Source organism: Hemicordylus capensis, chromosome 7, assembly GCF_027244095.1.
Source record: "Hemicordylus capensis ecotype Gifberg chromosome 7, rHemCap1.1.pri, whole genome shotgun sequence".
NCBI lineage: Eukaryota > Metazoa > Chordata > Lepidosauria > Squamata > Cordylidae > Hemicordylus > Hemicordylus capensis.
Genome location: NC_069663.1, coordinates 28,572,088 through 28,600,047, shown reverse-complemented (window position 1 = coordinate 28,600,047; position 27,960 = coordinate 28,572,088). Strand labels below are relative to the sequence as shown.

Below are 27,960 nucleotides of genomic sequence, written 5' to 3'. Positions count from 1 at the left end.
CCGTATCCAGCAGCAGCAGCAGGAGGGGGGGGTGTATCACTGCCGCCCCTTGTTGCATTTTTTGCCATTCCGACTGGGTGGGTGGGGTGCGACCCGTGCCAAGTGGGTTTAGGGAACAGCCACACTGTCCACACACGCCCCCCCCGCCGCTATTTCTGACTCACTGCAGGCAGGGCAGGGCAGGGACCCCACTGCGCCTCAGACTCCCTTCCCTTATCGACCAGGGTCCCTCCCTAGGAAAGAGAGCAGGAGGCAGAGCTGCTCCCCCCAACCCCTCAAACAGAACTGTGATTGTTCATTCCCAACTCCAGGTGCATTGGGTGGGAAGAGGGGCGAGAGAGCAGAGCCCTCCTCCTAGATGCTGCAACCCTGCGCTGCATTAAATGGTCTCTGCTTTCTACCCTAAAGACCTTGGAAGCTGCACTTCTCCGGGGTGGGTGGGTGGCGGGGGGGGAGAAGACAGGAGTCTCAGCACCCCCCTCCCGCATTCCTCTTGACGGCGAAACCAGGTCTCTAGCTGGTTTACAGTCCTAGTGCAAACGTGCCCCATGGCAGCTGGGGAAGGGAGAGGGCAGCTTTGCCTGCTGACCACCCCTTGCCTGCCCCCACCCCCCCCACATCTTCCCAGTCCTGGGTCATCACATTCTCAGCCTGTGCAACCTTCTGCCTTTAAATATAGATATATAGAGATAGATATATTCTCACTATTCATATAGAGATTTCTGTAAAATATAGCTCCACCCTATCATCCTCCTCTTTAATCTCTTCCTCTGACTGGACCCCTGCCTCTCCACAATTAGCACCCCCCCCACCAATACACACACCTCTCAGCCCCCAGACCTGGAAAGGTGCATCCCCACCACACCCACTCCAAAAGTGTTTAATAGGATCCAATCCCACCCCCCACCCCCGTTTGCACCGTTCAGCCCCTCCTCCCACCTCCCCAGGAGGGGGCTTGCCATCCTCCCTAGACGAGGCGCCACTGAAGGACGCTGGTGTCAGTCCCACCGGTAGAGAAAAGGAGACGGTCGTCGTGGAGGAAGGCAATGTTGGTGACGTGGCTGCTGTGGCCATTGTAGGTGTGGCTGGGGGCCTGTGGGGGGGGGAGAAGAGAGAGAGAGAAAAGCCTGAGTGCTGCTGGGCTACCTAAAGGCAGGGCCCCACCCCCCAAAGCCACACATGCACCAGCCGTCTCCCTTTTGGGGCAGGAGTTTGCCACCTTCCAGAGCTCTTGCATCCAAGTTGCCAAGCACCTGGGTACAAAGGACAGGGCACTTTTCTGCCCCTCCCTCCTCAGCCTCTGGAAGGTCAAGGCAAGAGTGGAAGGGCTGAAGCAGTAGCAGTCCGTCCCAAGAAGTCGGGGGGGGGGGGGCAAAGTGAGGCACGGCTGGGCGCTTTCCAGATAACACGCTAACAACAGTGTCAAGTCGTGTCTGCTAAGTGGGCTTCCATCCTTCCTGTGTTTCGACATCGCAGTCCCTGCCCTGCCAGCAAGGTGCCGCTCACATTTCTGAAGCCGCCTTTCGGGTTTTATCCTCCCGTTGTAGGAGGGTTGTGCAAGCGATTTATGTTTTCAGAACGATCCTGCCAAGCCAAAGCATTTTACTGCTGAACAGCCGGTCATCTGGAAAGCGTGGAGGAGCTCCAGTGGCTCCTCTCTCCCCCCGGCCCCCGCTGGCATTAATGAGAGCTGTGCTGCCTGCAGGCTGGCCATTCATCCGGTAGAGCTGTGTGGGCACATACAGCTCTACCTGACAAATGGCCAGCCTGCAGGCAGCGGAGCAGGGAGGAGAGAGAGAGAAGAGCCACCCTAGCTGCCTCCTTGGGTACTGCCCACCCACCACCGGCTCATGAGGACCCGCTGCTCCTGTCTGGGCCCAGGAAAGGCCCGCAGCCTTTTTTGCTCCAAGCGCAAGGCGGCCCATGGGGGGTGGGGGGTGGAGGCAGAGCAGGCCAGAGCGAGAAAGCTGCCCAGGCGTGGCCAAGGAGGGGAGGGGGCTCACCCGGGGCTGGCAGCAGGGGTAGGAGAACAAGTGCACTTTGCCAAAGTCGTCGGCAGAGGCCAGCAGCTTCCCATCGTGGGAGCGGCACACGGCATTGATGTCGGTGCCGTCCGCACCTTCCGGCCAGATCCCTGCCAGGGCGGGAAAAAGGCATCAAGGGGGGAAGTCGCAGGAATGCCACGGCCAGCTGGCCACCCTATCCCACCCCGCTCCACCTCTTTCCGGGGAACCAGGACCCAGAAGGCCAAGCAAGATCGGCATGGCCCACTCGGGGCCCCGCCCGTCTGCCAGCAGGTCCTCGGAGGCAGCGGCAGCTTCCCTTGCATGCTTTGGGGCACAGCGGGGACTGCAGGCCACCCCAGGAGCTGCAGTGTGTGGCACTCACCAAGCACAGTCATGGTGGCGTTGGACTACCACACCCATCATCCCCAGCCCCAATGGAGTGGTAGTTCAGCCACAGCTGGGGGGGGGGCAGACTTGCCCAGGACATGGCCCTGTGTCCTGAAAGGTCTCTGCCCATCCTCATTCAAGGACTCCAGCCACCCCCAGCTGCTGCCCCCCCCCAAACTACAGTTTCCACCTTCCGAAAGAGGTTATTCTCAAGCGTTGCCAGCGGCTCTCTTGCCTTGTGCTGCCCCCTTCTGGCGAAGGCCTGCACAGCCTCCCCTCCCCTCCCCTCCAGCTGGGAGAGCCGGGAACCCACGCGCCCACCACGCCAGGTTGGGCACTCACCAAAGACCCCAAAGCCCAACACGCAGGTGGCAGTGGCCCAGTCCATGTTGCGCACGGTGTCGGCACTGGTGATTTGCCGGCAGGAGGAGGGGTCCCCTGTGGGAAGGAGCGGGGGACATGAGGAAGGAGCATAAGGAGCACACGCCCATCTAGGGACCTCCTTCTGCACAACCCCCACCGCATGTGAAGGCCATCCAAGGAGGTCCGTCTCCAGTTACCGCCGGTAGGTCTGGTGGCGACTCAGAGACGGGCCTTCTCTGTAGCTGCTCCTGGGAGGGGAAATGCACTCCCGGCAGGAATCCATCGTTTGAGCTCATTGTTGGCTTTCAGGAGAGCCCTTAAAACCTATCTGTTTGGCCTGGGTTTCCAAACTGTTTTAAATATTCTAATTGTTAATGGTTTAATGCTGTTTTTACATTGTTCTGTAATGGCTGTTTTTAAGAAGGATTGATATGTGGGTTTTATTTTTATTGTTGTGCACCACCCAGAGCCATTTGGATGGGACAGTATATAAATTAATAAACAAAGCAAGCAAGCAGACATGCACAGATATCCTTTTAGGCTTTAGGTGGAGCCAGGGTTGCAGGGCGGAGAGTGTCCAACTGTGCAGCTCTACCTGACAACTGGCCAGCCTGCAGGGCAGGGCAGAGAGAAATGGAGCTCTGGGCAGGAGAGGCAGCTGTGCCTCCTTTGGTGCCCCCCCCCCGGTCCCCAAGTTAGGACAAACCACTCCTGTCAGTGCGGGGGTGGAGGCTGGCAGAGCTCTGGGGGCTGGCTGTGTCTATGATTCCTTTCCTGCAAGGACAGCAATCGCCATGCCGCTGAATGCTTCTCAAGCATGGGCGCGATGCAGCAGCAGAGTGAAGTGCTATCCAGGGACACAGGAAATCAAGAGCACCACACTCGTTGGTCAATAATCCCGATCTTGCCAGACTAAATTGGCTCAGAGATGATGCAGAGCCAACCCTCATTTGGAGCTCTCCTTGAAGTGTGGCTAGGGCATGTGGCAGGGGCCTCCGGATACAGTCCAGAGAGTCGGAGTCCAGCCTCTCAGGAGGACACTCCCTGCTTCTTAAAACAGCAGTAACTGCCCAGAGAGAACCCTTCTGCTGGTGCTTGTGAGAGTACAGAGGAGCAAATCAGGGTCCCTGAGCTCACTGGGGATGGTTGACTCTCTCTTTTTAACCCATTTCAATCTTTGGTTTCCTCCTGAAGTACATTTGAGCACGAAAAACAGAGGCTGAAGAGAATTCAAAGATCATTATCCTAGGACAACAGAAATGGGAGGGTGCATCTGCTAAAGAGGACCCCAGAGCTCCCTTGCCCCCTTCCCACTCAGCGCCTGGACAAGCAGGTGCTAACAGACCCCTTTCCCTCCGACACAGAGCCTTCTACTCACAGTACAGGATTTCATAGTCGCCAGAATTGGTGACCAAACAGCTGCTGTCAAAGGCCCAGTCCAGATGGGTGATGAAACTGGAATGACCCTGGAGCACGGTCCGGGATGGGCGGGAGTGCAGAAGAGAGAGAGGGAGATTTAACTGTTTTTTAGAACTATCAGCAAGGGGGACGGCATGTTCTACCATGCACCCAAGATCTTTTATCCTGCTCTTCTTTTCAGGAGAGATACTGAAGCTCGCCCACCAAGGAAGACATACCATCAGCCACAGAAATCTTGCCCTGAACCCCCAAAGAGGCAGTAAGTAATTGGTGCTGAAGCAAATGCATTCTGTGCATGATCAGATACACTATTTCCTTCCTGCGTTTTCCAGGACTAAGTCAAGTTAGCCCCTGGAAACAGTCTGTTGATGGGTGGAGGCTGCTTCCCAGCTGCTGTGGGGAGGGCTGAAAAATGCCCAGAATCCTCAAGAGTGCTTAGAACACACACACGTCCATCCACCTCCGGTCATTTCCTGCATGCTGGGGGTGGTGGTGGCAGGATGGGATCCCCATGCTTAAGGTAAGAACGGCCCATCTAGTCCAGCATCCCATTTCCCACAGTGGCCCACCAGATGCCTCTGGGGAGCCCACAGGTAAGAGGGGAGGGCAGGCCCTCTCTCCTGCTGTTACACCCCTGCAACTGGGACCTGCAGGCATCCTGCTTCCCGGAGCAAGTCCCCCTGCTGGCCACTCGCTGTGCTACAAGCTCTGGGGATCCATCCAGAGGGAGATGAAAGCCGAGAAGGAGGCCCAAAGAGATGAACAGCAGACACAACTGCTCAAATGGGGGCTGCCCCTCCACCCATTCTTGAAATATTCAATTCGGAAATGCCTTCGGAGCGGGGCGGGGAGACCGAGGGACACCCCCCCCCCCGGCTGCATCTCCACTCACCGAACACTTGCCAAGGCGCCCGTACTTCCTGCCGCCCTCGGAAACCGCGTAGATGTAGACAAAGTTGTCATGGGAGCCCAGGGCCAGGTATTTGCCATCTGCAAAGCAGGAAAGGCGGGGGGGGAGGTCAGGGATGGGGGAGCCGACGGCATTGGCAGCCCAAATGGTGGCGGCGGCGGTGGGGTCTCAGAGGAAGGAGAGGAGAGCTGGTCTTGGGGTGGCAAGCATGACTTGTCCCCTTTACTAAGCAGGGCCTGCCTTGGTTTGCATTTGGATGGGTGGCTACATGGAGCTCTGCGAGATTGGGGAGGGGGCTGGAGCTCAGTGGAAGAGCGTCTGCTTTGCACACAGAAGGTCCCAGGTTCCCTCCTTGGCAGCATCTCCAGGTAGGACTGGGAGAGACGCCTGCCTGAAACCCTGGAGAGCTGCTGCCAGTCAGTGAAGACAACACTGAGCTAGAAGGACCAAGGGTCTGGCTCTGTAGAAGGCAGCTCCCTCTGTCCCTAGGACAACCTGCAGATTCAGTCACTCCCACAGCATTTTACAAAGCTGCTTGTAGCTCTCCGGGCACTTTCCCCAAAAGGAAGCAGGCCCCAGGCAGTTAGCTTTCCTCGCTGGTCAGGAAGGGAGGAATGCTACACTAGTAGAAAGCCATCCCATTTCGAAAGCATTAGAGCCCACTTGCCTTCTGCAAAGCGAAAGCAGCTTAGAACACGCTACGAAAAGCACAATCCAGGCCCAGCAACTGGATACAGGGAGGCACCGCAGGGATGCCCCAGCAGCCTTGGATCCCTGCCAGAGACAGCTCCCTGCCTCTCCTACCTGGAGAGAAGCTGACCACAGAGATGGGTTCCCCTCCATCGGTATGGATGGTCACCAGGTCACGGGTCTCTGTGTCCAAAACCAGCCACCTTTTTGGAAGGGAGGAATAAAAAGGAGTGGGAGGGAAGAGAGAGAGAGAGATTATGGGAGGCCAGAGTAGTCCACGGAACTGTAGAGACTTCAGGGGGGATGGAGACCGGGGCAAGCAGGCCCAAGTGAAGCAGCACACACACCCCAGAGTGGAACATTTCCCGACTCTGGAAATCTAGTCCAGGAGTGAGGTTGTTCAGCAAAAGGAGAAGGGGAGAAACAGTACAGAAGGCAAAATGCAACAGGTGGGAGAGGGAGCTTAGGACTGCACAGACCAAAAAATAACCAGATCTGTTGCATCTCATAAGGAGGTAATACAGTTCAGGAGGTGTCAAGGTCAGGTCGCTACTAGAGAAGATGTGGCAGAGTTAATGGCCGGGAACTGGGCCAGATGAGGATCTTCCCCACCCTAAGGTGACTTGGCCAGGTTGAGCAGCTACTGCCAACCCCTCCCCGCACCCTGGCCTGGCCACCTAAAGACAGAGGGCAATGCCATCATGTTGCCAAGGTGCCCCATTACCTGCCAGTCACAGTACCCACCACCAGCACTGAACCGCTGGGGTGGAAGCCAGCTGAGCGAGCCGCATCCTGGGGGCGCGGGGAGAGAAAAGAGAGAGAGAGAGAAACCAATCCAGCAAGTGTAGAATCGAGCATGCAAACCATGTTTCCACTAAGTTGATGCACCCCCTCACCCGCCTCCCCCCACCTATACCCCACACCCCCTGCCCACTAAGAAGCCGCCCTCCTGCTCACCTCAATTCCTTTGCTCCACAGGGGCTGGTGGGTAGCCACACTCCACAAGTGGACCTGTTTGTCTTGTCCACAGGTCAAGAACTGGTCGAGGGTAGGATGGGTGGCCAGACCCCAGAGTTCCTCTGTGTGCCCCTGGCAAAAAGGGAGAGAGACTGGTCACAGGAACGTGGCAGTGGGCCCACCCAGAGCTCTCGCTGCTTAAAGCAGAGCCGGTGGTGTGCCATTAACCCCTGTCACCCCATTCTTGGGTAAATGCACCCTCTCCCACCCTTAACGCAGCACCCCCACCTTGGGAGCCACGGAACCACCCGCCATAAAAGGGCCTCCAAACCAGTTCCGTGCACATCCCTACTTCCTACAGTAAGCCCATTACCTGCACCAGCAGGGACAAGCCGGTAGCCAAGGATCCATGCAGCACCGAGTTGCGGGTGGTGCCCACGAAGAGGGAATCGCCCTTCCCTTCTGCAATAGTGCGCACAGGCCCAAAACCCTCGGGCACCTACAGGGAGAAACCAAAAGATCAAGGAAATAGTTTAGCACCCACAGCCAGTTAATAGTTCAGATACATGCATCTGAAACTCAGTTTAAAATTGTATTTTGCATTTGTACACATTTCAAAAACCTGCAAGGAGGTTTGGAAACACAAGTTTTGCGCTCCTCTTGCACGTAGATAAAGCGATCCCTGCTCTTTTGACACCCATGGCATTTCAGCCTTCCATGAGAGCACAAGGCTCCTTCACACTTCCTCCTCGCAGCCAGATCCCATGAGAGTGACCTTCCTCTTCAGAACAAGCCACAGCCTGCAGTTATGTCCACACTTAAGAGGAAGCCACTCGTTGAACTGGGGCTCAGAACTGGGGCTCAGACATAGAGGCACAAGAATCAGCTGTGCAATGCCAAACCAGAGTTCGGCCCCACCTCATGGTCTGAGCGTTCACATTCATGCCTCTACAAAAACGAAAATAACACCGGGTCAGTCGTACTGGAGACATGTAGCACGTTGGTTCAGAAATGTGAGCCACCAAGTTCAACAGGACTGACGGTCTTGGAAGGAGGCATAACAGAGCTCATATGTACACTGAGATGAAGCAGCAGTAAGGGACCTGGCTGAATGAATGCATTTCATCGTGCAGAAAACACAATTTTAGAAGGATTTGATAAGGAGTGGCCAGCAGGCACTTCTGAAAACGGTGGCATCTCCATACTCAGAGGCCGGTTCTCACTGGATGGTGGAAATGCCCAGCACAGAATACCATCAACCTCCCAGGGGCACCTCCAGCCGCTGACCAAGGCAGGATGTTGGATCCGATGGACCTGCTTAGTCTGATCCCGGAGGGCACTTGTTGCGTTTCTGTCCTCCTCCCAAAAGCTGCAGTTGGAACCCAGGAGGTACCACCTTTCAGGCATCCCTCACCCCAGCAGTCTTGACTGAGCAAAGCAGCTGCCTGGTCCCCCGCCCCTCCCACCACCTGGTACCTCGTTCTCCTGCAGCTTCTGGTAATCGCGTCCCCAGAGTACGACTCGCCGGTCCCTTCCGCCTCCCGTGACGATGGTCCCGTTCCGCAGCACACACAAGCCAAAGATGCCACCTTCATGGGCTCCTGGCACGGCCTGGCAAATCCGGTTCCCCCCTGCCAGGCCAAGGAAAATACTGTGAGGCAGAATGTGCTGCTGCTCGATGCCCATCCAGATGGGACGCTTCGCTCGATTTCCATGAGGGAAGCCAACTTGAGCGGCAGTATTAACAGCAAGATGAGCAGAAGCATTGCAGCACCTTAGGGGTTAAAGTGTTTATGGGGCACAAGTTTTCAGAGTGCTACGGTCAATTTTGCACACTCCTATTTATTTAATTTTATTTAAAGTGTTGGAAATCACCTTTCACACCCGGCTTTTTTTTACATCTTCATCATTAATTCGATTTCTATACCGCCATTCCAAAAATGGCTCAGGGAGGTTTACAAAAGAGAAACAACAAACAATAAGATGGCTCCCAGTCCACATCTCCTCCAGAATGGAGGGTGTGCCCTTCACATACCAGCCAAATTCCCCCCAAGGCCCTGTGAGCTATTGGGGAGCACTGCATACACAATTCAGGTTTTTCCTCATGTGTTAAGAGGGTAGCCTGATTTATATCCGGGGTTAAAAAATCCACTCTGTGTGTGTGTGTGTCATTTTGGGGGGGTGGGGGGCAATTTTGAACTTCCAGTAAAGCCTCACAGAAAACCCACAGTTGAGCCTGCTGTCTGGGGAAGTCCATTGAGCTTATTCCTTAAGTTGTGCTCCTTGGAATGGCAAGGACTTTACACAAATGGAAAACGGCATTTATTTGGGCGGAAAAGGCTAAAGCCACCTCAGCCCACCCAAGCAGTGTGCACAGAAGGAGGTTGATGACCCCCCAGAGGCAGTCCGGGAGGGAGAAGCTGCACTCCTGCAGTCTGCAGATGCCGCTCTGCTTGGCCGCTCGTGGGGCAAGCAGCTACCGAGAAGCCTACAGGGTGTAACTGACCAGCAATCAAAGGAAATTGGAAGGAAGAAGAAAAACGCAAGTGACACAGGCAGCCCCAATCCCGTTCTGCAACACACACACACTGGTGGCGACAAACACCACGGCAGGGAAAGGCCCAGAGCAGCCGGCAAGACCGAGTCGGCTTCTCTGCGCCGGCCCAGACCTCTCCCCTCAGGCAGGCCTGCCGCCTGGCCCCCTTGAAGCCCAGCTCCAGTCCCCCCGCTAGCCCCCAGAAACGGACCTTTCCCCCAGATGTAGAGGTTGCCCCCGGAGTCCCCAGTCACGGTGTCTCCATTCTCTGTGAAAGCCACGCACAGAACGTACTTGGGCTTCTCGTGTTTCTGTGGAGAGATGGGAGGGGAGCAGAGGGAAGGACGGAGGAGCATAAAGCAAGGAGCGGAGCCCCCACCCCCCAAGGAGTGGCAAGACACCCCACCCCCAGACATTTCCCCTAGCCACTAAAGTAAGCATGAGATAAACAAATATCTGAAACGTTTTGGTACTGTGCATGTACAAACATTCATGCAGGTCATACCAAGTCATTTCAAGTGACATTTCGATTGAATCTTCAGCCCGGGTGGTGGCGGGCAGACCTCAGGCTTGTGGGGTGCTTGTCTCTCTCTCTCTTTTTTTTAAATTAGAACCGCCCCCACCCCCTATAACATCCACCAACTGGAGCTCAGGGGGCAGAGCTAATTATCCATAACACTCGGATGGCTGGCTCACCCAAGGACATAAGAACAGCCCTGCTGGATCAGGCCCAAGGAAGCCCATCTAGTCCAGCATCCTGTTTCGCACAGTGGCCCACCCGATTCCTCTGGGAAGCCCACAGGCAGGAGTTGAAAGGGGCATGCCCTCTCTCCAGTTGTTACTCCCCTGCAACTGGTATTCAGAGGCATCCTGCCTATGAGTCTGGGAGGTGGCTTATTTCCCTCTGACTAGTAGCCCTTGATAGACCTCTCCTCCATGAAGTGATCCAAACCCCTCTTAAAGCCATCCAGGTTGTTGGCTGTCACCACATCTCGTGGCAGAGAATTCCACAAGTTGATTATGTGTTGTGTGAAAAAGTCCTTCCGTTTGTTGGTCCTAAATTTCCTGGCAATCAGTTTCATGGGATGACCCCTGGTTCTAGTGTGATGTGAGAGGGAGAAAGGACCACTTAGCTCTTAGATGATCAAGATGTTCTCTCCTGCGGAGAGAGCTCCTTTTAGGCTACATCAGAGGAGAGTGGGGCAGCGAGACAATGGCATTAAGAGCCAACCCCTTTAGTAAACACAGCAAAACCAGTTCCCCCTGGGCTGCGGCTGTGTGCCGATTCAGTTTGCAGAGGTGGGGAGGTGCTCCCTTCTCCTCCATCACCGAGCACACCAAGTGGAGTCAGTTCATCATATGGGGACAGCAGCGGAGTCATTCGTCCAGCAGGAGAGAAAGCTCCCCTCTCCCATACAACAGCAGGGCTGTGTCTAGCTAGCTAAGCAGCTCCTTATGCAGTCAGCACATGGGATACCTACGAATGTTGCTAGTCCTTTACTGCTGTTACAAAATACTTTTCAGGTTTTCATCTTGCCAGTTACTGCACTCCCTCCAAACAATAATGCAGGATCAATTATTCCATTTTACCAGTCTGGGGAATGGACAATGAGCACAGGAGAATGCCCACATGAGTTGCCTATGGCCTTGCAGTGAGCTTTTGAGGTTGTGGGGGAGGAAATTTGAACCCACACCTCCTGGTGCCTGCCTGGCACCTCGCTGGAGTTAGCAGCCCATGTAACTGGTAGAGGGAAAGGACACGATCCGCAAGCAAGTTCTGCTGCACAGGCCCTGCTGAAATGAGGGGGAGAGGCACATGGGCATGGCCGAATGCAACACCTCCAGGGGGGAAAGAGGCAACCCATCACCCATCCCCTGGAGCTTTATTTTGGCTTCACTCTCTCCCGTCTCACCTCAAAGATGCCCTGCCTCTTGCTGAGGCTGCCTCCCTCCAGCGTCCAGAAGTGGATGTGGGATTTTCCACAGGTGATGAGCAGCGTTGGCTCCGTAGGATGGAAGGTGGCAGCCAGCACCGACTCGTTGGAGCACTGCAGAGGAAGGGTGGGGGGAGAGAGTGCGTGCATAAGGTTGTGGGGATAACAGCTGCATGCATGCACAGGGCGGAGGGCCGGTTAGGGTCAGGCGGGCAGCAGGTTGTGGGGAGGAGCCACACAGGTCACCTTCACATCTGCAAGCTTCTGCTCCTTCTGCCAGTCCCAGACCGACAGGACGTGGTCATTGGAGTCATCAACGGCACACAGGAGGCCGCCTCCGTTCTGGGGAGAGAAAGGGGGAACCGATAGAGAGGTGCCGCCACACGAGCAGAGGATCTGTTGCGAAAGGGATTGCAAACCATTTCTAGAGTATTCACAACAGCCCCAACCCACCCCATTTTTATTTTTATTTTTAAAAAAGCTGAACTGCAAGATCCTTCCGTTTTGAAGGAAAGAAGCAGGTTTCTAGTCACCCTGGGAGCAATGAAAACTGGAGACCTCAGGGAGTGAAGGATCAGGAAGTGAAGAAGAGGGAACGGGTCCCGCTTACAGACTTGGAGAATCCCACGCAGCTCACAGCTCGGTCAAAGGGGCCAGGCCCCAGGACGTGAAGGGTGTTCAGGCTCACCGAGTCCCAGACCCGGACATGCGGAGGCAATGGCTAAGGGAAGGCACAGGAAGCCAGTTCAGGGCAGACCAGAAGAAACGCATCTTCACACCATGCACTATTCAGCTTGTGGAACTCGCTGCCACCAGTTGCCGCTTTGGCCACAAGTACAAGCAGCTTTCCAACAGAAAACAGGGAAGAGAGAAATTCATGGCGGAGATGCCTATCCAAAGCAGTGAGCCAGGATAGTTCCATGTTCAGAGGCAGCTTAGCTTGGAATGGCAAATGCTGGGGAACAAGCCATCAAGGAAGACCTTTCGCTCGGCGCCCTGCTTGTGAGCAGTCAGAGGAGTATGGCTGACCACTGTTGGAAACAGAGCACTGGGCTAGGGAACACCTTTTCTCAGCTCCAACTGGGTGGTTCTCTCATGCTCCCCTCCCCAGAGCTAAGCTTGTGAAGTCCATTACCCCCCTCCCTCCCAGCCCTTCCCCGCCTTCTCCAACATACACCCGCCTCTTGTCCTTCCCAAGTAGGGTGCTGCCACCACCATGTCCTCACCTTGCCATCTTTCGAAGTCCCAGCCACCTGCCCAGTTGCTATGGTTACCATATCAGGATGCACAGCCAAGCTAAGGGAGACAGGGGAGAATTCTGCTTGCACCCAGAATGCTGAGCATCCCAAACAGGCCACCACCACCGCCACTCCCATCTGGTATAGCTACGTATCACTTTTCACGTGCAGAGTGCCTTGCTCTTTGTTTTGCATGCTTGCACAAGGCCAACCTCATCCCAGCGGTCTCACCACTTGATGTCATCGGTGTGGCCCAGGTAATGGCGCTGGCGTTGTTCCTCCACGTTGTAGAGGACTGCCACGGCTGCCACAAAATACACAATCTCCCCCGTGGGCAGCAGGAAGAGGTTGGCCCGGCAGTCGCGGCCCCGATATCCATAGCTGAAGCAGATGCCGGCAAGTCAAGGGGGAAACGAGTCAGAGAGGTCTTGGCTACCAGCCGCCAGGGCCACGGAAGATGGGACCTAGTGCAGGCTCCAGAACAAGGGTGTCGCCATGACTGAACGGGGGGTGGGGGAGAAATGTCCCTGGGCCCCTGACAGCTCACGCTTCGCTCTCCCCCCCACCGGCATGCCGTGGGCCCCTGATCAAAGGACTCCTCTCCAGGAGGCCTATGTGTAGGTCATAGATATACACGTTAAAATATATCTGTGTCCAAGCCAGTGGAACATGTGTGCGTGTGTACGCATGTGCACAAAAGTGTCACACATGAAAGTGTGTGCATGTGTGGGGAGTGTGTGCTTTTATCTGCATAGGAGTGAGAGAAAGGGGTGCCAAGGATGTTCTGTTTTCCATCATGCCCTTCCGCTTCTCCTGCAGCAAAGAGACAGGACTCGTGTCCGTCTTCACTCTCATCCTCCCAGGGCCCACTCCTGCCCTTTTCTCCCCCCCCACCCCCACCCCCGGGGAGACGGCTCAGGGCAGGATACACCCAGTCCAGCTTCAGCTTCTTATGAGGCAGGTCCAGCTTGGCGTCCAGGCTGTAGGTGGCAACGACAGCATCAGGGACAAACATGGGGATCGGGCGCCCCCTCAGGAACATCTTCACGTAACCATCCTCTGTGTGCAAGGGGGGGGAGAGGCAAGCAGAGGCATCAGGGTCTCCCACCAGCAAGCCCTTCTGCTGCCCCAGAGGGAGCCACTCACCCCCCCACCCCCCGCCAAGAGCCCCTGCTTCTTTCCCCTTAAACCCATGCAACCTGTCCTCTCCTCCTGCCCCATCCCACCCACCCTCTCAGGCCCCTAGATGGCGAGCCGGGGGGTGCAGAGGAGGCACAGCTGCCTCCCCTTCCCAGAGCCCATTGGCTTCTCTCTCCCCCACCCCGTGCTGCCGGCAGGCTGGTCACTCCTCAGGTAAAGCTGCATGGTTAACTGCATCGCTCTACCTGATGAATGGCCAGCCTACAGGCAGCATGGCTCTCCTTAATGCTGGGGCAGGGCCGGATGGGAGAGAGCGGAGCCAACTGAATTCCAGCACACAGAGGTCCTCTCCCCTGCTCCTTTAAGACCAGCAGCGGCTCCTGAGGGCGGGCCTGGAGACGGTTACGTGCTCAGCCACTCGAGGCGAGCAAGACCCAACGCCGGGTGACCAAGAGGAGACGCTGCACAACAGCTCACCTGCGGAGGAGCTGCTCCTTCCCAGCCCGCCTCCCCCACCATTTAAACACATGCCTGCATTACAAGAGCACGTGCAGGCAGACTGGCCCACCCTCCGTAACACCCCCCCCCCACCCCACAGAGCACCCCTGGCTCTCTGCTGTGCCATACCGGGGCCCCTCCTTGGACCAGCTTCCTCAAGCTGGTTGGCAAGACGGAAAGTGTGGCAGCACCAACTCACCAGCGCTGAAGGTGGCTTCTTTCGGTTTGCTGAGAGAGAGAGAGAAAGAGAGAACACAGTAATGACTGCAGAGGAAGAGAAGGGCGAGCAAGGAACGAACGAGGCGTCTCCTGGCCATGCTTTTCTGGAGGAGGAGGAATCCCTTGCTCTCTAGGGCTACCCTCCCACCCACCACCTCTCAGCAGGAGGAATCCTTGGCCATTTAAAAACTACCCATGCTTACCTTTACTATCGATCCTCACTTCTTTTGCCTGGTTGCCAAGGAGCAACAAGCAGACAAAAGTAGTGAGGATCAACAGTCCTTTCTGGCTACCAGCCGCCCCTCTTATCCTCAGGCCCTCTCCAAGGTTCATCCCTCCCTGACAAACTTCCACCTTCCTCACAGCAGCTGCACTGACTTGGAAAGAGTATATGACTGCCCCCTCCCCTCTCCAAGCCGACAGGTTGTTCAGGACCATTCTGTGACATCAAAGCAGCTCAGCCAATAGTAGGAGAGGTGACAGTGGAGGCCGGCAAGGAATAGGTACCACTCACCAACACACACACGCCTAAACCCCAAAGAGGGCGAGTGTGCGTGTGCAAATGTTCCCACAAAGTTATATCCCAAACCCCATAGTTCTATGTTTCTAACAGTCCCTTGAGTTTAGCATTTCATATTCCTTGTTGCATGTCCAGCTCCTGGAATGCTCAGAGCCCTCAGGATAAGGGAGGAGAAAACAGGAACCCAAAGACATACATACACATATAGGAGAGATGGGAAGAATGCACAAGTGCCTGGCTGGATCAGGCCAAGAGGTTCCTTTTAGTTCAGTACTCCTGTTTAAAAAACCGCCTATGCTCCTGGGAACCACACACATTTACACGGTGCGTAACAGCCCTGGATGAGTGGCGCTGGAGGATCGGGGGCTCTGGGATTTCAGAGGTGCCTTCCCCGATTTCAGCTTTTTAAACAAGTGGCATCTTGAAGTCCTTTGACCTTCAAGCCGCAATCTTGCCAGCTGCTTGACAAGAAGCCAACCCCTGCGCCCCCTGCTCTTCTGGACAGTGAGCAGCACGAAGGTGCCAGGACGACGAATAAGCACCTGAGCAAGTCCGGGTGCAGAAGGGCCCCGGTCCAACCCCTGGCCGCATCTCTGAAGGGCTGGAGCGGCACCCCCTCCTCCGAAACCCTGGACAGCCAGTCAGTAGAGGCCAGCCAGAGCTAGACGGACCAACGCCCTGACTTACAGAGGCCGTCTCAGGTGTTCAGGAGGGACTGCAGCGCAGCCGCAGAGCAGACGCTTTGCACCAGGCGGCCCCAGGTCCAACCTCCAGGCTGGAAAAGCCCCTGCCGGAAACGCTGCAGCCTGTCAGAGTGAGTGGTCTGACTCTGGAGACGGGAGCGTCTCAGGAAGGACCCTGGCCGAATACAAGCCTTGTGTGCAGAAGGCCCCAAGTTCAGTTACTGGAAGGTCCAGCTAAAAGGCTCTCACAAGCATTTCGCACACCTGCAGTTCTATTTTCTTGAAATTATTCAGTGTCTCTGGATGGAAACTCCCGGCAGTGAAGGAGTTAAGTCTCCTCGAGAAGGGAGGGGTGTCTTCCCTGCCCATCTGCAGAGGCTTCTCCCTTCCCCACCCAAAGTAACAGTTGGCAGCTCGGGGGGCCCCACCCTCCTGCGCACACAAACTCCCTGCCTCACGGCGCTGTTTGTGCCAACCTCCTGCTCTCCCCCCCCCCCACCCTGGGGATCCTGACACACTCTTGCATCAGCCCATCAGGTCCCCTTCAGGTCCCCTCCTGCAGCACCACCTTACACCCATCTCCCTCTACACCAGCTCCTTGCCATGAAACAGGTCCCAGGATGGGGTTCCCTCCTGGGCCTCTGCCTCCACCCCCTTTGCACAGAGAGGCTTGCCTCTCCCACTGAAGCGGCTCCTTCCTTCCTGGTGTGTGGTGCAAGTGGCCACCACTGGGCTCTGAGTCCGACCCTTGGTCCCTCTCAGGGGCCTAGCTAGGGGAGGGTGGGGTCTATGTTCCTGGAGGCCCCTTGGAGTGAGGGAGGTGAGGGAGAAAATAGGGAGGGGTGGAGCTGGGGGCCTTGGGTTCTTTGCACCCCTCCTGGGCTCCATTCTAGCTACCCCCCCCCGGCCCCTCTAGCTCACCAGGACAGGAGATACCCAGCCCCTGACTCTGCCACGGAGCAGACGAGGTGGCCTTGGGAGCTGCTTCACCCCCCAACCTAGCCACAGTACTGCACAGCACCTTCCCGCTGCAGGCTGCGCCCTCTGGGGCAACCCAAGCCGTCTTGCCACTTGGAGATGCAGATTCAGCGCACACACACACACACACACACACACACACCAGCAGCAAGCAAGCAAGCAAGCAAGCAAGCAAGCAAGCTGCCAGCCTGCTTTGCAGCACTGAGACCTACTGCTGTCCAAAGCTGCTGCCTCCCTCCCCTCCGTCTCACAGCAGGACTGGCCCCCATCTCATCTCAACTTGCCAGCCAAGCTGTGGAGAGACACACCTTTCTGCAGCTCCTTCGCCCTGTCTGTATTGTGCCCTCCCCAATCATACCGGCATGTGGGAACCTAAACCCTACACCAAGGGCCAACCCTCCCCCTACCCCGGCACCAGTTTACACCTCTGGACCCCCACGTTTCGTGCCCCATGGGCCTTGCTCCATCTTCTGAAGATGCCCTACAGCTCCCCATCTTCTCCTGCCCAAACCTGATACCCATCCCCCCACCTCACCCCACAGACCTCCCCCCCACCCCAATACCACTTTCCCTTGAAAAGACCCTTACAGCCCCACCCACCCACCAGGAAAGCAGAGCTCAGATTCAGCCACCAGATCTGGGGGACCCTGTGGGAAGAGGGGATGCGTGCTGTGTATTGGCGGGGGGGAGGGCGGCACACCAGAGACAATGCTGCCTGCTCTCCCCCCTCCCCAAATAAGTGGGGGGCTGAAGTCACTCTGGAAGCCTTTTGCCCTTGACCTCGCTGCTGTTTTGCTCAACACCCAGCCTGAAGAAGAGTGCTGGGGAGGGAACTCGAAGGCCTGCTCAGGACCCGGCAGTGGTTTTACCAGCTTCCATTTTCTTTTGCAGTGTACACTGCACAGAGAACTTTGGGTTGAAAAGCAGTATATAAATATTGGTAACAACAATCCTGGGCTGGACCCTGGCAACAAGTACACAAGACCTCCTGCCCTGTAGCTTTGGGTTCCCCACCCCCCGATGGATCAGCACAGCTCCTGCGACTTCTGACTCAACGCTCGAGGCACTCTACACGTGTCGGGAGCACTTCTCTTCCGGGGGTTGTGCATGCCCCCAGCTGAAGCCCGGAAAGGAGGCGCGGGGGCCGACCGCGGCGGCTTGCATTGCGCCTCCTTGCCAAGGGGAAGCGAGAGCCGTGGGGAGCCAGCGCGCCCCTCCGCGGCTGCCTTACCTGGGGCTGCTGCTCCCCGAAGCCTTCCGCAGCATGGTGGCGGGTGCTCAGCTCGGCCGCGCTCTGGTTTTGCTCCTGGCAGCTCTGTTTGTCTGGGCAGGAGGCGGCCCTTCTACAGGCAGCGATGGGCGGGCAGGGTTCCCGGACGGGGCGGTTTGCGCCGCGCCCTCCAGGAGCTGGAAACGCAGCAGCACTTCTGCCGGCAAGGAGCGTCCTCGGGGGCCTCGGCCGCGATGGGGCCGAAGCGGGAAACTTTCCAGGCAGAGCCTGCCTCCCCTTAACCCTCGGCGTGCCGGAGACGAGCGCTGGGGAAAGGAAGGGCCTCTTCGGTCAGGCGGGGATGCAGGACACGCTTGGGAAAAAAGCAGAAAGTTTTCCCACGGCCGGGCCACGAGCAGAAGCCGCCGCCGCCGCCGCCCTGTCGCGCCCGGCCTCAACCCGTTAGGCTAGCCGGCCTAAGACCGCTGCTCTGCTCCGCCACGGGATGGATCTCCCTGGAGGAAACAAACACCCGAATGAGTGAAAGTGGAGCACGTATGTATGGTGCCGCCTGTGCACGCGGCGTCAGCAAGGCCTGGAAAAGGCTTCTTGTGCCTTGAAGAGTTGCAGAGAAGGGCACCATCCGTTCGAGGCGGCGGGACGGAAGGAAGCACCCAGTCGTGCCACTGAGCCGTTGTGGCGTCCTTCTCCTCCACCCTTTGAAATCCGATCTCCCGGTCAGTTTCTCTTCCGGTTCCTGACTGACAGTCGTTTTTGAAGGGCTTTGCTGTTGTTGTTACGATTAAGATGAGCTTTCCTAGAGCTGAGCTGGCTACATCAAAGTCAGACACACTTTGCAAGACCTGAGCTGCTAGAGCAAAGAGACATTCCTAGCAAATAATCAGGTTGTAAAACCACTGAGTTAAAGGACGCTTTGCTGAACCTGAGCTGGAAGAACTATAGCTCCTTTTCCAGCAGGTTGAAGATGCCTAGAGCAATGAATGGTAAAGACACTAGTTCAGCCTTAATGCAAGATGGTATGAAGCTGGGGAGGAGGCTGCATGTGTAGGCCTGGCTGGAGGGGCATCCGGGGACAGGGGGAGACCACACGTACCCTTCGCGTTTCCCGCTGTAGGAGCTGCTTGAGGAGGTGGTGCGGCTCCTCTGGTCCTTGAAACACTCGCGCTTGGGTGAGGCGGGGCATTCCGGAGAGGGGCAGCTGCGCCCGCTGTGGGAGAGAGAGCCTCAGCAATGAAGCCAGACAAGGGTGAAGGGGTGGGGGGCAGCAGGGAAGGAAGGGTCAGCTAGCCAGGATGCAGCAAGAGCACGAGGCAAAAGCACAGGCAGAGTAAGGGGAGTGAGCTTGCTGGATGAAAAGCAAAGCGCTCTGGCAAATAGCTCCGCTGCAAGACCTGAGGTGCTGGATGCAAATAAGGTCTCTTTTCAAGACCTAAAGTGCTAGATCCAAGAAAAAGCTCCTCCCCTGTCCACAGGCAGATGCCGGCAGAAAGAGAACAGCTAAGTGGCAGTGGGTAACATTCAGACTAAGTCATGACTAAGCACCACTGAAATCAATTAGCCGTGACCAGCTGAAGGTAATGAGGTGCAGTCATGACTAACTTAGTCAGTATATTTGGCTCTGGTTACAACAAAGCCCCATTGGATGGATTGTTGTCCTTCTTGCCCTTTGGGAATGTGGAGCACCAGAGGACAGTCTTCTCTTTGCCCAGGCTTTGGAGGGCTCCTCACGTCCCTGTTTTATTGCCAAATGCTACTTTTGCCACCTCCTGCACACACACACACACACACACACACTCCTGAATTCTCTCCCATTACAGTGAGGATGATGGTGCCCCTTTGCCTCTTAAACAGCAGCTCTGGAGGGAACTGGGAAGTCACAGAGCCCAATTGGCCTTCTCTGGTTCCTTCATTCCCCAGTCATCCGGAGACGTAATTCCAAGCGGAATCAGTCACAAGCAGGGACACATACACACACAGTGTGCAACATACACAAAGGGCCTTGCTAGCTGACTCAAGCAAGGTAATATACGATATTTCCCATAATCCCAGCTAATTAGACCTGGCGGAGAACTGACTCACCATCAGTTCACCTCTGAGCATGGACGAAATGCAACCTCTAAGTACCTTTAAAGGGAATCCAGTATCTAAGACTGTTCCCCTCCAAGGGGAAGGCCCCTGCCTATCTCAAGGAAGGCGTCGCTGATTTCCTTTTTGCCCCAGTGGACACAGGAAGCTGCCTTCTGCGGAGTCAGACCCTTGGTCCACCTCGCTCAGGACCCTGACTGGCAGCAGCTCCCCAGCGTTTCAGGCAGGAGGGGCCTTTCCCAGCCCCCCCTGGGAACTTCTACATGCAAAGCAGGGAGGGACTCAAGACCACCGAGTGAGCGACAGCCGGTTCCTCACCGTTGAACAGGCAACACGTCCCAGGAGTGGGTGACTGCTCCCCCCACCTCCAGCTGCATGGCACCAAGGTCCTGGGTTCAGTCCCTGGCAGCCCCTCCAGGTAGGCCAAGCCCTGCAGAGACACTGCCCATCAGAGCAGAGGAGACTAAGCTAGCTGGGCCAAAGGCCGGACGCCACCACGGAAGGCCGGCTCGCAGGCACGTCTGGAGACTGAAGTGCAGCAGCAGTAGGCAGCAGGGAGTGCAGCACGCGGGGAGTGGGAAGAAGGGGGAACACCACCGTGCCGGGAGAGGGTGCAGCACACTCTGACTGACCCACATGCCCACCCTGGGTCAGGGTGACTGGGCCACTTCTCAACCCACCCACAACGGCACCACATTTGGTGAGAAGAGGCAATCGTGGGGTCATTCCTTATAACTGCCACACGGAAAAAATATATCTATCTTCAGGGTGTGTGTTGGGGAAGGGGGAGAACGATTAATTAAGCTGACACAATCACTGCACAACATTCTAAAAGATAGCACAGATTGATGTGGGGGGAGGAAGATGACACCCCCTAAGTACAGCAGAATCAGTAACCTTTTATTCGATATTCATTAAAAACAGGCCTATTTGTTGGGAACTTGAGATGGAACCTCTGTGTTCAGAGGCAGGCTACCTCTTCATGCCGGGCTGGGTGGAGGGTGTTGTCTCCGTGCCAGGCCGGGGACCTTCCAGTCCAGAGGTATCTGGTTGGCCACTGAGAATGCAGAACCTGATGACTCTTTGGCTCAGCATCATCCAAGCTGGCTCCTTATGAAGTAGGAAGCAATTCCAGCAGATTCTTGAAACCAGGATTTTTTTTTTAAGCAACCCCAGTTTTCTATTGTTGATAATACACAGCGTTCTTCATTCTTAACCATCATAAACTCAGGTTCTTAGCAACTGAAGGTGATCTTTCCCCCCTACTACAAACAGGTCTTTCAAGGGAAAAATACAGCTTCCCTCCACCAAGCGCCAAATGAAGATAGACTAGTTTGGTATTGAATAAAAGGGTTTAATGGTGAGGATTGTTCGCAATGGTGATGTTTCTCCCCCTTGAGAGCCAGTTTGCAGAGCGAGAGAAGGATATGCTGCTTCAGGCTGTTTCTTAGCTACAGCCAGATTTGACATGAAGCCAAATTGGATTGTGGAAAAGTTTCTGGCCTTTTGATGTGTGTGCTCTGTGGCTTTGGAATTTGCCATTCAAGGGCTCATCTCATCTCTCTGGGGTGGTTAAATCTCGTTGAAAGGAAAAGAAGCAGAGTTTTCTCTGTTCCTGCTCATCCCAATGGGAATGTTTTAGGACTGAAACAGTCAGCAAGCAGATTCTCCTTAACTTGCATTCCAGAATTCACTTGCCATAACTGCCAATTTGTGATCCCTTAATCTGTTTTTTATACAATATTCCCAATGACAGATGCTGAGAGATTTAGAGAGTTGAAGGAAATCAGAGGCACTGTATGATTATTATTGTGATAGTATTAATGTTGAATTTGGCTTATCCTGCAATCCTTCACCCACTTGCTTGGGAGTCAATCCAATTGAACCCAGGGAGATTCTGGGTGGATATGGAGAGGGCGGGGCTATTAGCCTTATTGCTTCAACAATCAAGAAGACCAAAGCAGGCAGATTCATCTTGCCCTGGAAATAAATCCAAGGGAGCTGATGCTCAGAGGAGGGCATGCAGGATTTCTTGAAGGGCTTTCCGAATCAAACTTTAAAGACACTCTTGATTTCTGATTAAAAGCTGGATATGTCATCCAAGTTTGAATTTGTCCAAATGCCCTTCTTTCTCACTTTCTAACAGTGCGTCTGTCTGATCTAAACTGGCCCTCAAGGTGGCTTCCAGTCATGCGTTGATAAATGAATTAAAAGTCAATGTAAAACACAGCAGCCGCTATAAAGCATTCCAAAGAGATCCTCCCCTTTACTCTCAATCCCGATTAGATGGTGAGGATGAGGGTGAGGGTGATGGCTGAATCAAAGGAGAGAGGAGGAGCAGAGCTCTCGTGCAAGCCACTCGCCTGCGCAGACACTTCACCTTTTCCCAGGAAGCAGCTCTCTCTTGGGCGAGGATGGGGAGGTGGAGTAGCCTCTCCTCGGCGGCGGGACAATCCCATTGCTCAGGCTGGGCCTGGAGGGCAGCCCCCTCAGCAGCTGGTACACTGCAATGGAGACAGTGCAGGCATGCCTTTAGCTGTGCAGCTCGCCTCCCCCACCGTGCCCCACCCCGATGGTCCCTCTTGAGGAGGGTCGGGCCCAGTGCTTGCTGATGCCTCTGCCGAGAAGACGCCCAAATTACTTGTGTGGGAGGTGTTAGGGGGATTGTTCAAAAGTCCTTCATCTGCATTCACATGCAGGAAGGCGAGATTTCAGGTCCCTTTTCTGGGTTCCCACAAATTATGTATTTGGGTGGAGGTGGTGGATGCACCTTGATGCAAGTACACACACACATCCATGGGACACACAACGTCAGCACACCGCTTCCTTTCCAACACCTGGGGCTTTTTAGTTCAGAGAAAGGTGACTGATGCATGACAAGATGGAGGTCTATAAAATTATGCATGGTGTGGAGAGAGTGGACAGAGAGAAATTTTTCTCCCTCTCGCATAACACTAGAACCAGGGGTCATTCCATGAAATTGATGGCCAAGAAATTTAGGACCAACACAAGGAAATACTTTTTCATGCAATGCATAATTCATTGTGCAGTGTGACACCAAGCGGGGAGGGGGGGAACCCACATGGTGGAGAGAGAGGCCTCCCGCCTCTGCCCTGATACCTTTATTGGGTCCCTTTTTCTGCAGGCTGAGTCCATTCTCCTCGCAGGTGCTCAGACGCCGGAGCACATCCGCCAGGGCCGCCTTGAGCACCTGGACCTCATCCTCCTGCAGCTGCAGGCGCTGCTCCAGGTAGGAGATGCGATCGTCCACCTCCATCCCACTGGTGCCCGACAGGTTATCATCTGGGGGGGGAGGTGGAGGGGAGGGAAGAAGAAGAAGGAATGAGCATAGGGTCAAGGCATAGGGTCTCCCGAGGCAGGTGGCCATATATCAGTGTCTCTGGTTATACTGCTCCAGCCCAGCCACGGAGGTTAGGCTAAGAAGCAGAGACAGTTATTTGCCTAAGACTACCTAATGGCACAGTGGGGAAATGACTTGACTAACAAGCCAGAGGTTGCTGGTTTGAATCCCCGCTGGTCTGTTTCCCAGACTGTGGGGAACACCCATATCAGGCAGCAGCAATATAGGAAGGTGCTGAAAGGCATCCACTCATACTGCATGGGAGGAGGCAATGGTCAACCCCTCCTGTATTCTGCCAAGACAACCACAGGGTGGTCACCAGGGCACTTTCCAGATTAGACCCTGCAACGGGGTCATGGCGGATCTCCGAAGTGTGCTTCCACACTTCCTGCGTTGTGACACCGCAGTCCCTACGTGGACAGCAGGGTGCCGTTCACATTTCCGATGCCTTGTTTCGAATTTAATCGCTGCAATATAGAGCTAGGACGTTGTATATCCGGAGTAAGAGAGTTGCTTTTGCGGGGTTGTTGGCTTCCCTGAGACTGCTCCCCCTGCTGTTTATGTTTCAAATGCGATTTGCCTGAACGGAAGCATTTTGCTGCTGTTGAGCAAAATGATGTGGGCTGTGGGCTAACTCAGAAGCTCTGCTCACTGAAACCACCATGCGTGCTGACATGGTCTCTGTGAAACAACATTTTGCTCCAGGCGGGGGTCTCCAAGGCAGGAGGAGGCCCATTTGCTGTGCAAGAGCTTCACCCGCTGAGGAGGATGCTCCAAGAGGGTTGCCTCCGGAGCTGTGGTCCCTCTAATTGTTTTCATCTCTGTGCTGAATGAGTTTTGTTCTGGGCGGATGTATCAAGGCCGTGTGTGCGCACCATGTGCATTCCGAGTGGGGCCTTCCTGATTCAGCCCGAGAGGGATCTAAAATGAACTGAGCGGACATCAGGAAACTTGTGAGCGTGCACACGCCTTCGAGGGAACAGTGCTCAGGAGGAGCCCAGAAATCCTCTCCAGGGTGCCAGAGCAGGAGCACCTTCCTCCCTGACCTTGTCCTGGCCAGGACTGCAGCCAGAGCCCTGAAGCTTGCTGGTCATTCCTGGCCACCCACAGTACTTCGGCCTGGGAAGGAAGAGAGCTCCTTGTAAAGGAGGGGTGTGCTTTCCCCCCCAGGATAATAAAACAGAAATATTGGAGCCGGTTAGGGGAGCATTGTTGCAGCAATGGAATTACTTGGGGGAGGCCTTTTGCACCTGCCCAGAGGCACACTTTCTCCTTCCTGATAACCCCAGGCCTCCGGGCCCAAGGGGCTGGGGGTGGCTGCTGGCTCTCCATGGTGTTTCCGGAGAGGGGTCTCTGCAATGAAGGCATTCCCCAGCCTGGCAGCGGGCCTCGTGCTGGCCCTCGGTCTGTCTCCTTTCGGTGGCAGCAGCCGGCAGGGGATGAAGCGGCGGGTGGTTGGTTGGTTCTCTCGGCACTCCCGTGCCTTCCCGCACCCGCTCCTCGCAATGTCCTACCGCCACCCTCTCTCAGCTTTGCAGCAGCAGCAGCAGCCGGAGGCATGCGCGGCGGGGAGGCACCTTTGCACGGGCGCACCCCGCCCCCCCCCCGTGGGTCTTTTTCGCGCCCCTCGACCCCCTCTGGAGGGGCTGCAGGCAGCTGCCTGCACGGCCGGGCTGGGTGCATGCAAAGTGGGGCAAGGCGACGCGTCGCGTGCCCGGGGACCCCCGTCGGCAGCAGCCACCCACCTGTCATGCTGGGGTCCACCGCCGCCGCCACGCTGCCCCCGCCTGCCCTTCCCCGACCTCTGCTGCGGCGGGCTCAGGCCGGCTGCCTCCTCACTGCCTGCCCTGCCCAGCCAGCCCGGCGCTCGCCGCCGCCGCCGCCTCTGCAAGCGGACCGAGTTCCTCCCCGCCCGCCTCCCTCTTTGCAGCATCTCTGCGCCGCTGCCCAATCACAAGCGGCAGCGGGCGCTGCAGCCAGGCAGAGAACCAGGCAGGGCTGCCGCGCGCGGGGAGATGGGTGGGTGGTGGGCGCTGGGCACTGGGCGGCAGCAGCAGCCTCTGGAGGGCGCGGGGGGCCCTGGCCTGGAGGAGGCAGCAGCAGCGGCTCCTCCTCACCAGCCGGGCGGGGGCTACCCGGTTCTCCCGCGCTGCCTGCAGACTGGCTATTCGCCAGGTAGAGCTACCTGACGAATGGCCAGCCTGCAGGCTGCGCGGAGGTCGGTGGCAGGCTGGAGGTGGCTTGCCCGAACCCCTTGGGCTCCAGCCAGAAGAGGCTGCGGGGTGGGCGTGGGGGGTCCTCCAGCCGCTTGGGAAATGTGCAGAAAGCAGCTGGCACCGGGGAGAGAGAAGCAGAGGGGGCCGTGCAGGGGGTCAGCAGCACGCAGACAGGAAGCTCCCTGGCTGTCCTCCTTGGCCAATCGCTCGCTCTCAGCCTCCTCTGCCTACCCCAGTGGGTTGTTGTGAGGATGACCCTGGATAACCCCCATGTTTGCCACCTTGGGCAAGGAAGGGAAGGTAAGAGCTGAGCCTAAGGGCAGTCACAGAACCTCTTTAAAAAACAAAACCCACACAGTGTATTTGAGAATGTGCAGAGTGCAAGTTTTGCTGTTCAAAACGATGCATTTGAGCCCTTGCAGTAACTTCAGCCAGGGCTGAACTTCCTCACCTGTTGAATACCAAAGTTCAGGCCTGAAACAGGCAGGATATGTTGTGTCTCTGAGCATGTGCAGACTGCTTCATTTTCACCCCTAATATAGTGCTGCCTCAAGCACTGGCTTGTGCCATGAGGAAGAGCATCAGCAATGGCAGCTAGATTCTGCAGCTTTCCAGCCCCTTCCGGCCCCTGAGGGTAGGAGGATGTAATGCATGGAGGAGGCGGAGAAGAGCTCAAAGCCAGGGGGTCGCCGCCGCCGCCGCCGCTGCACACAGGCAGTTGTTATCCCTGGACACGAGCCGCTGCAATCAGTGCCCTTCTTCGCCTGCAGCCCCCAGAATGAGGAGAGAGCAGCAGCAGGAGCGTGGCGGGTCCCTGGCTGGCCCCAACCCGGCCATGCAGGTCTTCCTTCGCCAAGTGGCGGCGGCGGCGGTGATGCTGCTGCCGCTGTCGTTGTGGGTCTGGAGCCAGAGAGGAGCCTTATTCCGGATTAGCTCCTCTGAGTTAGAGGGTGGGCGCCCCGCCTGATCCCGTGTGCAAGCCCAGCCTTTCCATCTGCAGAGTCAGTCCGCTGCTGGTCGCTTGGCGGCGGCGGGGCGGGACTGCCTCCCCCGCCCCTCCCGCCTTCCTGGCGAATCGCCCAGTTCGCCAAGCATCCGAGGGGCCAGCCTGCGCCCTGGCTCCGACCCAGAGTGGCCAGGTCTCCCCAGCACAGCAGCAGGGCACGTGGGGCGGGGGGGAGGGGTAGAAGGGGCAGCTGAGAGACGAGACTACGCCGTGGCCGCCCCTCGCCCCCCCCCGCATACGCAGCCCCTCCCTCATTTTGCGTTGCTGCCACTCACCCCTGTGCGTCCCGCGGCCTGGCCCTGCCAGCTGGCACGCCCTCCCCAGCCCCCTTCCAGTCGGAGTTCCTGCCCAACAACTGCTCTGCAGCGCCAGGCGCGGGCGCAGCGGGCGGCTCCCACTTGGCCATCGTCGCGCCGCGGGGGAGGCGCCCCCAGGGCGGGGCGGGGCGGGGCGGGGCGGCGTGCTCCTCCTCCCAGGGGCCCCGCCGGAGCCGCCATCCCCTGCGGTCCAGCAGCGAGCAGACCAGCGCGGCACTCACCATTGCAGAACTGCAGGAGGAGCAGGGAGGGAGGGGTCGTGCAGCAGGATCCCCGAGCTGGGCATGATCCCCTCGGCCACGCCCGCTCTGTCGGCTGCCTCCCTCCCGCCTGGTCCCCTGCATGCCTGCCTCCCGTTGCCATAGCAGCCTGCCCACCTCTCTCCTGCATCCTCTTGGGTGAGCCCCTGCTGGCTCCTGGTCCCCCGTTATGCCAGCCCCCTGCTTTCATCTCTTCCCCAGCCCCCCCCCCACTGCCCCCCCACCCGCACACGGTCCTCTCTTTTCGAGGCCTCTCTCTTAGCCTTCCCAAACCTTCTCCCTTCGGTTCTTCCACCCTCCAGTCCTTTTCCTTTGCCCAGCCAAAAGCGTCCCCCCCCCAGCCTCACATTTCCAAACTCCCCCCTGCATTGCAATCCCACATTCTCCTTTTCTCCCTGTGTTACATCCCCCCAAACCTTACCCCCTGATGTGAACATTTGTAAGTGTTCCCATCCCAGCAAAATTGAACCTACCCTCCAGACTAGTGGCAAGGCCCCCTTACTCATTTTTAAAAAAACAACCAACAACCATTATTTTATGATGTGTTTTAATTATTTTGCAGATTCGGAGCTGCCAAGGCCCCTCTCCTTCCAACTTCTGCCACTGCCACCCCAATGCTTTAGCTCCTATTTCTTCTTCTGCCTCATCCTCCTCTCAAACACTTCCACTTCCACCCTACTCTGGACTTAAATCCCAGCAACTGGCAAAATTCTTCCACCCCTTTTCAGTCCAACCTTTTCATCTCCTGCACATAGTCACTAAATAGTGCATCATCATTTTTTAGCTTGGAATCTCTCTTCAAGTCCTGGAATATGTAAAGTAATCCTAGAGTGCCTTTGAGCATGCGCAAAGTACCTTCTGCAAGAAACCACCACTAGTCCTTTTGGTTCAGGGAGCCTGGCCGCTAGGCATGGTTGAGCCATGCTACCCTGCCCTCCCCGCACTCCTCATTTGAAAATAAGTATTCTCTGGCAAATCAGAAAACAAGTTTTGTCATTTTGTCATA

General features: G+C 56.4%; 2 protein-coding genes across 8 annotated transcripts in view; one reads left to right on the top strand and one right to left on the bottom strand.

Moving 5' to 3' along the window:
- Positions 1-914: 914 nt before the first annotated feature.
- Positions 915-27,040, bottom strand: EML2 (EMAP like 2). Of its 7 annotated transcripts, none has more exons than XM_053268457.1 (22): positions 26,916-27,040; positions 22,915-23,097; positions 22,175-22,298; positions 18,803-18,916; positions 14,278-14,306; positions 13,370-13,499; positions 12,672-12,821; positions 12,429-12,498; positions 11,813-11,923; positions 11,449-11,544; positions 11,182-11,316; positions 9,480-9,579; positions 8,209-8,363; positions 7,106-7,231; positions 6,733-6,864; positions 6,500-6,567; positions 5,890-5,978; positions 5,068-5,165; positions 4,135-4,222; positions 2,736-2,831; positions 2,004-2,134; positions 915-1,093 (listed from the first exon to the last, which is right to left on the bottom strand). In XM_053268457.1, the coding sequence occupies exons 2-22, from the start codon at positions 23,069-23,071 to the stop codon at positions 968-970; spliced, it is 2,325 nt and encodes a 774-aa protein (XP_053124432.1). In that variant the 5' UTR covers positions 23,072-23,097; positions 26,916-27,040; the 3' UTR covers positions 915-967. The 7 variants fall into 7 exon arrangements, with proteins under 7 accessions (XP_053124432.1, XP_053124433.1, XP_053124427.1 ...); XM_053268458.1 differs by lacking the exon at positions 26,916-27,040 and adding an exon at positions 26,653-26,734; XM_053268452.1 differs by lacking the exon at positions 26,916-27,040 and adding an exon at positions 24,901-25,095.
- Positions 22,939-27,960, top strand: part of ACP7 (acid phosphatase 7, tartrate resistant (putative)) — a 36,482-nt gene continuing 31,460 nt past the window's right edge. Inside the window, exon 1 of the mRNA XM_053268460.1 lies at positions 22,939-23,044. The gene's annotated coding sequence lies outside the window, so the exon portion shown is untranslated. The remainder of the gene's footprint in view (positions 23,045-27,960) is intronic.

What these genes read in the sequence shown, in the direction of transcription:
- EML2 (XM_053268452.1), bottom strand. An exon ending in GGACTTCGAAAGATGGCAAG is followed by an intron (nt 11,924 to 12,428) that starts GTGAGGACATGG and finishes GCCTTCCCTTAG; the next exon opens with CCATTGCCTCCGCATGTCCG. An exon ending in AGAAGCTGCAGGAGAACGAG is followed by an intron (nt 7,232 to 8,208) that starts GTACCAGGTGGT and finishes TTCTCCCTGTAG; the next exon opens with GTGCCCGAGGGTTTTGGGCC.